This window comes from Onychostruthus taczanowskii, unplaced genomic scaffold (genome assembly GCF_017590055.1).
Source record: "Onychostruthus taczanowskii isolate IOZ18803 unplaced genomic scaffold, ASM1759005v1 scaffold11, whole genome shotgun sequence".
NCBI classification, from domain to species: domain Eukaryota; kingdom Metazoa; phylum Chordata; class Aves; order Passeriformes; family Passeridae; genus Onychostruthus; species Onychostruthus taczanowskii.
In genome coordinates this window covers 11,974,358-11,985,302 of record NW_024497629.1, presented here as the reverse complement: position 1 = coordinate 11,985,302, position 10,945 = coordinate 11,974,358, and the positions used below count along the sequence as shown (strand labels likewise).

The 10,945-nt window shown below is 37.3% G+C and overlaps 1 protein-coding gene across 1 annotated transcript in view; it reads right to left on the bottom strand.

The window, feature by feature from the left end:
* Positions 1-600: 600 nt before the first annotated feature.
* EIPR1 (EARP complex and GARP complex interacting protein 1) overlaps positions 601-10,945 on the bottom strand; it is a 73,637-nt gene continuing 63,292 nt past the window's right edge. The window contains exon 9 of the mRNA XM_041421639.1: positions 601-2,884. Coding sequence (XP_041277573.1) covers positions 2,710-2,884 — 175 coding nt within the window. The 3' untranslated portion in view covers positions 601-2,709. The remainder of the gene's footprint in view (positions 2,885-10,945) is intronic.

The window sequence follows — 10,945 nt, the reverse complement described above, 5'->3', positions numbered from 1 at the left end:
TTTTATCATCCATGAGATAATGTGATTTCATAATTCTTTGGCTATCTTTACTTCTCTGAACAGTCAAACTTTGCCATATTTTTCTGCAGCTCTTTTTCCAAAAGGTCATGAGTATATTGTGAAACACATGCCTAGGCACAGATCCTTCTGAACTTCCCTCGTAATTTATTTTTTGCCACAAAATGTGATGATTTATTCCTGCTTCCTATTTCCTTCTAATCAGTTATTTAACCATCTTAGAACCCTTCCTTTCATCCTATAGCAGCTTGCTTGCTCCAACAGCCTGGGATCAAACCTTGTCAAAAGCCCTCCCTTTCAGAAGGTCATTTCCATATTGCTGCCAGTGCTGTACACATAGCCCAGATCCTGCTTTACAGACAGCTGAAAATGATTAAAAAATTGACCCTTCCTGCTCTCCTGATTCTACTGTAACGCATTTTCATTGAAATTGGACCTGCTAGTCTGCCCTTCCTTTCCAGTGTTCATCCACTCTCTTCTTCCCTATTGAATGATACACGTTTCACAAGACTAAAACAAAAGATTTCTTGATACAGAGCTTTCCAGTTCACAATATTAAAATAAATACAGCCACATAAAAAATAGTCTGAAATCTATCCTGCATTTATTACATGTTAAAAATCAAGCCAAATCCCACACAATGTTAGGCAATTTCCCCGTCACCTTCACACTGCCAGCCATATACACAGCCAGACAAAGTTTCATTAGACCTTTATTGCTAATGTGAAGAAAGTTTTAAGGAGTCCTGCTGCATACCAAAGATATACTGCAGAGGTTTTTTAGTTTTTTTTTCTAGAGGCATGGGTGGGGTGGGTGGCACACAGGCAGGACAGACATGATAACCAACAAGATTTTGTGTCTGATGAAAAGCTCCACATAAAAAGCAGCAGCCCAGCCAAGGATTTTGATGTTCAGACAACTGAAGTACTACTGATTTGGAAATGCAGTTCTTCTTACAGTATACAGGTGAATAGCTCATGCCTAATTACAGATTGAAATGATTTGAAATAGCACAAGTTTAAAATATAAACACAGAAAATCAGATCATCAGAAATTTCAAAGAAGCATTCATTCTGGAGCAGATAGCTAACATCATTAACACAAATGCAAACAACAGTACAGATGATTGAATTGGATTACTTCACTCCTATGAATTTTTCCAAATAAGCTCCTTACAAAAGCCAGAAATGGAATTAAACTGTCATCTTTTCTGGATGTTTTGGCCTATAGCAGTCAGTCATACTCTCCAAATGTGATCTCACTGAAGCAGCTGTGTGGACACAACAAATCACATTTGGACATTTGATCCAAGAGTGGGTAAGGACAAGCAGAGGTGAGCAACATGCTGTCCCTCACCACTAATACCAACAGTTGCCATAGCAAAAGGAGGGATGCCTGGAAGAGGTTGGTTTTGATCTTTCCATCCCATGTTCATTGCCATTTCTTCAGAGTAGTCTTACACAATGCTACCACAACCAACACTGTCACACGTACCCAAGTTCTGAAGCTAAAAGGAAATAACAGTGTTGAAAAGGCAGCAGGGAATAATTAATATTACAGTTAGCCTGGGTACACAAAGAGCAAGCAGCAAATCTTCATCTTAGTGCAAGCTCTGCCAGGGGAAGACAGGATGTCAATATGTACAGGAATGTTTCACTGTGCCTTCCACTTACGTTTGAAATTTTCTGCATTCTCCTACAGCGCAGCATCTGCCTGTTCTCAGCATTTGTAACAGCATAGTAACCAACATCTAGGTCACCTATTGCAAAACGTAGGATATAGCAAAGGATATTTTGTGCTTAGTTGCAAGCCTTTTACATCATGCCAGCATACTGCAGATTGGCACAGATCCAGAAGGGTAAGAAAGTCTAAGTAGACAAATATCAAAGAGATTTTTCAGGTCAACAGTAGCACAGCTCCAGAGTCCCTCACAGCAGAGCTTAACCTATAAATATGGGATAACACATTATGTGAGTATAGCAGAGATTTTGGTAAAGACTAATATTGTTTCCAGTAACAATACATAGCTGAGAACTGCATTTAGTTCACAATTTGCAGGATGTTACTTTGTTGCTACTATCATCAGGCTCAAATGAAAAATACATTTTGAAGGTTTCACTTTCACAAAAAACATTCCTTCTGAAGACATGCAAAAATGGGAGAAAAAGTGTTTAAAATATTAGATGGTATTAAGAAAGCCTTTTAAGACCACTCCTAACTGTATTTGTGACCTGAACAGTTAGCGGAACACTGCCCTAGCTAAAAGCAGAAGGCTGCTTATACAAGAAATGTACAATATTATTCTTGAAAACAAGTAGAACACTTCTGCTACATGAACCCTACATTGTCCCAGTTTTGTATCAGCATATTAACATTTCTGTAGTTCCTTATATTTTCATAAAGCTGATGTAATAAAGCAATAGTATGGAATGTACCCATCATCACCATAAACTTTAGAGTTCACAAAGTGATTACCTTCTTAATCATCTAGGTAGCACAGCCTTCAGAAAATGGATCATATTTTTTCAAGGAAAATACAAAAGACAAAATTACAAGTCTACATCAGAATAGATATTCCTAACAAAATTGTAATTTTTTTTCTTAAAAAAAACCAGATCCTGAAAAAAAACCTTTAACAATACCTACCAGTTGTGTACATCAAGTTAATAACTCCAGAATAACTCAAACAAATTATAACAGTATATGATATTTAAGGGCTCTCGGAACCCTGTTAATAACCAGTCTCCCATCATAACTTAAAGATGCAAACAGCCATGGGTCTGCTGAGGACCATTCAACTGCATATACGCTATCTTCATGTTCTTCATAGGTAGCTATTACACTGTCCTGAAGGGGCTCTTTAATCCTAAAATGGAAAACAAACACAAAAAAAATAGTAAGGATTTGTGAACACACTTGATTTTCAAGGCCATATTTAGTGTCACTAACATCTAGACACATAAAATCCCATTTAAAGTAGAAGAATGCAGTAGTAGGTTCTAAGGGAATATTTTCTACCTTATGTTTGCATGTACTTACGTTTTACATGACAGTGAAGTCAAGTCAGTGCAAAAGACCCCATTTACAAGGACAAAGTAACTCTTTGTTTAAATTTCTCTAAATTTCAGGGCATTTCCTGTCTCTCAGAACCTACTCTAAGCATCTCTCACTTTCTAAAGCAAGTTAAACTATGTGGCATGGTCTAAATGCACAACTTTTTACAAACATCTTTTCTCTCATCATGTTACATCCCATCCTCTCCTCCTTCACTGTTAAATGAATTCACAAAATAAAAGAAGACTTAGAGTCTTAGAGATAAGTAGATGGGTAAGAAGTTGCAGTCCCTAACATCAGTCTCTCCTGTGCTGCCATCCTGGACCCATGCTCTCCAGAATTATGAAAGGGGGATGGAGCCACCACTCTGATTTTTATCTTCCATTGGTAAAGTTATACCAGCACCAGATACTCATCTACTATTGTATACCCCACCTCTCACTGCAACAGCCAAGCTCCTGGTCACCCACATCATAGGAGAGACACAAATTCCCTTCTGCATTGTAAATATTAGAAAACTCTCAGAAGTCCAAACCACTCAAGAGTCATTGATTGTACTCTGCTAACTGAGCACAGCCCTTCTTGCCTCCATTCCCAAGGCCAGTCTCTCCTCTCAAAGCACCACTACAGCACATTATTCTGTAGCTACAGGGTAGGGGAATTTTCAGAGGATGACCTTAGAGCTCCCTTCAGCCACAGAGAATTGTCTCTGTCTGACAAGAAACTGTCAGCCCCTCAGAGGCATCCCTCTGCCTCCTTGTAGTACAGCTGCAATCCTCCTCACGGACGGCAAAGCCAAAGAGCCTTGTGAATGCCACTCAGTCATTTAAACAGATGCTGCTACTACAGAAATTAAGTGCTGTTATTGGCTGCCTGTGCCCTTTCCTGCTGCTCTCTGAAAGCACGCAGCTCTGCAATCACAAAGCCTGGATGGAAGCACAGTAGGATCTTTTGCAGGTTATCGCTGCCCCACCTAGCCAGCTGAGCCAGCTGAGAATCTAACACTGCAATTAAAATTCAATTGAGTTTAATGAAGAAACCAAAAGCAGACTCATACTGTAGAATAGCTTCAGATATGTATTTTCATAGATTTTTAACATTTACTTGTGCTACATTAAAGGTCAACTAACCAAAAAAGGTCACAGCACAACCAACACCCAGTCCCCGGTTAATTGCAAAGAACAAGCTTGTTTTGCAGTTCTCCTGAATATGAACTTTGATACAAACCAACTGACAGCAGAGAGCTAATGAACACATACGGACACTCCTGCAACGTGTTTTTCTAACTTCCTGCTAACCGACATGCCTGGTTAAGTGAAAGTTGGTCATGTCCCCAGACAGCAATGTGCTTCATGCAGCGCTCACCCACTTACCCACAACTCCATTATTCTGAAGGTTTCAGATGTCTCTCTGGATAAGCAGGGGAGTAATGCACACTGCACACGGCTGTCAGGGGACACGACCGACTTTCAGCTAACCAGGAATCTCAGTTAACTGAAGGTTGGATAAACAAGGACAAATAAACTTCTAGATTACACTAGTTTCTGTATGCTCACCATTGTTTCAGTTTTTCATTTAAATAACACAGCTCATCTAATTTAATTTACAGGAGTCATAAGGGGAATGAGTGTTCAGGAAACAAGCCTGTAGATGAATTTCTGTTTGGCATTTCCATTTATAACTACAGTTTTTAACTAGGTTTTATTATTGTCTATACAATAACAAAATAATAACATAGTGAATTTCCTCTTAGGTATAAATTTTGTGCCTTCCCAGAAAAAGAAAGCATACTATTCCAACGTGGTTCTTCAGGCCAATGGCACAGCCTTGAAACAGTTACTGAGAATCAGAAAATCCTTGTGGAAGAGATCACTTGGGGTAAAAGAGCTAGCTACTACACAAGACAATCAGGATGGAAAAAAATCACCTCAAAACAACACGTGTCTCAGGAACAATACAGATGATCAAAAAAAACCTGTCCATGAGCATCCTTTACAGACACCATGAATGAAAATAGATTAGCCTTTAAATTATGCAATGGGTAATGAGCCCAGAAGGATTCTGCTAGTGGAATAAAAAGCAGAATTCATTTCATGTATATGAAAAACTGTTCTAAAACATTAAAAAAAAAAAACCCACAAACAACATAAGGAGCTGACTTGTTTGTGATTAATTTTTTTCCTCACAAGAGGAATCTCTTAGAGGCAGACTACCTTACCTGATGCTAAGAGATTTCCAAGAAAACACCTCAGATTTCTCTGCATTTTGGCTATGTTTGCTTTTTTTTTGTCATCCAAGAATATGCTGAGGACAATATTTTTGAATCTATATCAATCTAGGGTACTTAGAATTGTTCTGTTCCTGAGTCACACAACAATTTATGCAGCCCAAATAAAATTTTAACATCTTTTACACATATTTATTTATTAAAGAATCATCTCAGATTAACAAGAAGAATAGCTGTACAGAACTGGGTATGAAATAAACTTTCTTCTACGCTACTTTAATATAAGTAGCATTCACATGGTTGCCAGAACAGAGGTACCTGTTTTTATTTAAAAGCTGCAGGTTATGGGTATAAAATCAGCTGTGTATAGCTATATATATAGTATACATATGTGTACACAACAGATATGTACACCATGGATAGCTATACCATATAGCTAGTCCAATGTACCACAGATGTAGGTGCTTGGCCTACTGATCCCATGATTGAAAGATGGTGCTGTGCAAGGCCAGCAGTTGGACTCAATGAGCCTTGTGGGTCCCTTCCAACTCAGCTGATTCTGTGACTGTATTTGATAGCATACTTGGTAACCCCTTGTTACGCCTGGCAAGCTTAGTAAGCTATTTTCTTCCTTGCCCCAGATCTTCTTGACCCTTAAAATGCTTCTTTAGTTTCTTACTTTCCTATCTGTTTTGAAGATTTTATTCTGACCAGACTAAAATACCTTTTCTTCTATATATTCTTGCACTGCATCAACCGACAATGTACCACGTTCCTTTTGCTACCAAGAAACTGTAGTTTGAAATGTGCAGTCTCTACCTACATCATGCATAACTTTCAGACCTGTGCCACACAGAGCTGAAAATGGACTGTGTTTTCTCTGTAGTCTTATTCAAACAGCATGACCCCAACCAGCTTCTATGAAAAGAGAGAAGCTTTTATTTTGCTAGATAACTTTGAGGTTAATTGTGTTACAGATTCAAGAAAGAAGCTTGTTCAGCCTTGGATAATTGTTTTCATGTAGAAAGCTGTTATTTCCAATTACTTCTCATAGTAACAACCACTTAAGTTTGCAGTGCTTGCAATTCTATTTTGTCACCACAGTGTTCAATAAAATATGGTTTTCAGTCAGCAAAAATCATTAATTCCTTATCACAGTCAAAATTAAATCCTCTTTAATCTAAAAATCACTATGAAATAGAAATGAATCAATAGCGCAGCAGCATGTGCTGCAGCACCCAAAAATGAATCCTGAAGAGAATAACACTGGATTCTGGGTTAAGCCCATGGATGCACTTTTGTTTTGACTTCAAGAGAAAATTGTTTCTGGTAAGATTAGACAACACACTACTTGCCTTTTCACTCATTTTAAAAAGCCTGAATTCAAGTATATTTATTCTTGAACACATTTCTTATAGATAATAATTGGCCATTCGTACTATTCAAAACATCATAGTTTTTTCTATTCAAAAAAGAGCTTTCTGAATTGCTTCCCCAGGAAAACAGAAAAAGCTTATTTTTATATAACAGGTTTCATAGATGTCCTAATATGAAAAGTAAATTAAGGAAGGTATACATGCTGATGAGGGTTAAACAAAAAATACTACAGGAAAACCAGAAGCTTTTAAAGAAAACAGTTTTGGAACTGGAAAGTGCTGCTGCACTACATTTTGCCTATCTTCTTACACATCCAGCAAAGTAGTCCTGAATCCTGGCATTCCCCAAAGCAAGAACTATTTAACCTGTTTTAATTAACTAGGTCACTTGGTTGATTCCATAGCATAATCCTATGACTTCTAGGTTTCTCCAAGACATTCATATCAAAAGCAAAATGGGATCAAATTTAACACTACTGACAGCAGCGTGAATATATCCTGAAAGTCTGCCTCAGCGTGTTTGGCAAATACTTTTCAAAATATCAACGCTGCCAAATCTCTCTCCTGAAGTCACAGATGCAAATACAAAGGTGCTACGTTAGATTGCACAGTTCATATGTAATATTGTGAAACCACATTATTTATTATTCAAAAATTTCTAAATCACATTTCTATCATGAAAGTAGATACCACCAACTTCTTTGGATAGAATTTTGAAGAAAGTCTCTTTCTATAGAGAGGGCAGCCACCATTTTCCCTCTGGTCTACTCCAATAGTTGAAGATGTTTCTATACATAACATCTCATTAAAAACTTCATTATCTCAAGTGAGATACTCTGTACAGGAAGAACTAATCCTTTAGATCTCTCAGCATTAAATATAAAATAATGAGAAATGCTTGTGTTAGATATTCTGTTTGTCTTTAAGGACATTATGGCTAACATCTGTGACAAAAAAAGATGGAAACATAAGCCTTCAGGAAAAGCACTAAAACTGTATTTTCTGGTAGGAATTTCTGGTACAATCTTCAAAGAATAACAAACATTATCATTATTTTAGAACATATTGTCAAAAAATGTAACATAAGGAAGGCAGCAGCATACTGACCTTAGTAATCAGTTCTGCCAGTGAAAACAGCAAATACCTTAAGCCTGTAAACCCCATAGAAAACCAAGGGAACTGGTAGCTTATATTGCAAAATGAAAGTTTTAGGATAGCTTCCTTTCCAGGACTGATGTATAAACTCAAAATGTTACTGACCATATGAATCTTGTCATTGTCACGGATACAAACATATTGGAGTAACGAAAGAAAAGAAATCCCGACTGGCAAGTAAAGATGGCCACACTAAACTGCAAGAACATAGTAGCTTTCTTTTATTGTTAGAAAGAACAATGGAGAACTAAAAGGACTATCAGAATAATTTAATATAGTAACATATAGACTCACTCACTAACATCAGGATTTTGGATGACCAAAAACTAAAGGAAGGATATAAGACAATCACTACCTCCCTTAGGAGGAAGACAGTTGCCAATGCTCTCTCCCTAGCATCTTACAGGGAGCTGACAGTCACCTTCAGGAGATTTAGGACTCAGGCAAGTTCAGTGTTGCAGGGAGAAAGTTCTTGCAACAACAGAGTGCAAATTCACTAAAGAAGGAGGTCAAGGAGAAGCCTGACAGGCAATTGCATCCACAGATATGGAATGATCTCATGTTTTAAAAGTTTTGTTCAAACTTAGGCACTGAAAATCACTCCTCGTGTTTTTATCCAGGCACATTAGCTTTGTTTTGGGAATGAAACATAAATGAACCCAAGTACTCACCCTCATCTGTTTATTTTCATTTATTTTGTACACTTTTTTCTATCTCTGGATCAAGGTGCTAAAAACTGAACTAGTACAGCACTTCATTCTCAGCTGTGGTCTTTTTTTTCCCCCATATTTGAACTGTGCTTTAAATAATCCAGACTGGGGACTTGACCAGAATATAGCATAGCTGTCCTTTGGCCACATGCCTATAGCTCTTCTCTGTAGACAACTCCAGCCTCTTCTTAGACTACCTATTTTCAACAGTGGCTTTGTACTTCCCATGCAGAGAGCACTGAAGCCTCTCTTAATTCAGTGCAAGGAAACAAACACAGTTGGCATGTTTCTCCTAGACAAATTTTACAAAAAACATGCAAGCATAGCTGGCACATTTTAGAACAAACAAAAACACAGTTAGTGAGAGTAGATAAACTCAAGAATATGGCTGATAGCAAAGGAAAACTATACATGGAAGAATCAGAAGTCCCCAAAGACTATTCAGAAGGCAGTAAATGTCCCTGAACTGCAAACAGTCAGGGGCTAGGAACATATCCAGGGGAAGTACATCTCCTTTTCCTATTTCTATTATTTTTCTTCCTGACTACTCTGAGACATATGATACAGGCTAGGAAGATCTTTGACCTGATACAGGGAAGCTGCCTGCTCTTACCTTTTTTGACTGATCAGAGGAACAACAGCATTTAAACAGTGTGTGATCTAAACCAGCAGCTAAGAGGAATCAGCAGTCACTTGATTTCAACAAGAGACAGATCTTCATGCAACCGTCCTAGTTATATTGCTTACTCAAGCATTTTCTGGTTTCTAAAATGGGAGCACATAGGCCCAAGATGTCCTGAACACTGCAGGAAGAAAAAACACTAAGAAGAATTTCTTATGAAGAATGGAATACAGCATCTTTTACTTTGTCTATTCATTATGCAATGAACTTAAATTTTTTCAAAAGAAAAGAATTGATCTCCAAATAATTATTTTCAGTAGGGAATCTTAAAAACCAGGCAACTACAGCAGTAAATCTGGCAAGAATTATTGAGTAGGTAGACTCATGCATAGCTCTACACAGTTGAACAAGGAAGGGTTAAACTGACACACTATTTGTTTTTGTCTCCAACCAAGAAATTAAGTAAAAATTAGGAAATTGACTCTACAAGATATTAAGAATTAACAAATCTTAAAGATCTCAAGAAGGAGTTTTAACTGTGCAAGGATTTCAAAATAAGGGGTCTTTACTAAACAGAAAAAAAACAATAAACCTTTGAAAATAAAACTGACACATACTCATCATTTTTATATTTATTCCAAGGAGGATTTTCACAAGTGATTGTGTTCAGGACAAATAAAATGCAGAAAGAGTCTTTTCCTTTCTTTCCACTTGATATTTTAACCTTCTGAGAGAGATATGTTACTCAGCCTGAAGGTGACTGGCTAGAGACACTAGTTGTACAAATACATGCTCCTCCTGGTGTATTTCAAGATACACCTGAAAAAGACATTTTCTTTATCACTATTTGTGTGCTGTTTAATAACAAATCAGATGTCCTCTAAAACAGGATAAATGACCTTTGTAAGATTATAACACTTTCTAGAAAGTCTAAAACATACCCAAGCAAAAAAATCCCAAAAACCAAAAAAACAAGCAAACCCCTCCCCCATTAAACCATAGAGTGAAAACCTGTATTTTACAAAAGAGACAGTACCTATTGAATGGTGTAACAGACTTTTCACAGAGATCTCTAGGAGGGTATCAGAGCTGAAATATTTGGCACTAGTGGTTGACTAACAAGAAGTATTCCCAACAGCTGTTATGCCCTACTTCATTTGTGCACTCAGAACTAAACAGACATTCATTTGGCAACAGTTCAAGGCTGCAGCAGCTTGCAAACATCCTTCTGACTCAACTCATAACAAGGGGGCAGAAGAGGGAGCCTAAAACAAGATTTTCAAAGTACCAAGCAAAGGTTACAAAAGCTAATCTGCTTTCCCAGGTTTTATAGAAAACAGATGAGCAGCTGAAAAGCACACATTTAAAAAGCACATGTAGAATTAATACTCTTTTAGCCTCTGGGAACAGGCAAGGACTCTACATCAGTAGTATACAAGTCGGTCATGATGTGGTTTACATCCATTCCATAGCCATGGGAAAAGATACATTATATTTGTTGTATTGCATTGGATGACCTTGGATCCAAAAACTCCTATTCTAGAACAATGACTTATGTTTTAATGAGGGAACCTACACAGTCTACAGTCCACAGAAGTTCAGAATTTCAGATAATCTACTACACAATGTCTGTCAGAAGGCTATTTACTTGTGATATTTTTAATGCATTCAAACCATATTAAAATATTGTGGTCTCTTTCTCATTTCAACTAATGCTATTTATCTTCCATCCAGAACAGAATAAATTGAAATCTCCAGACAAAGCTAAGAAACCAAAAGATGT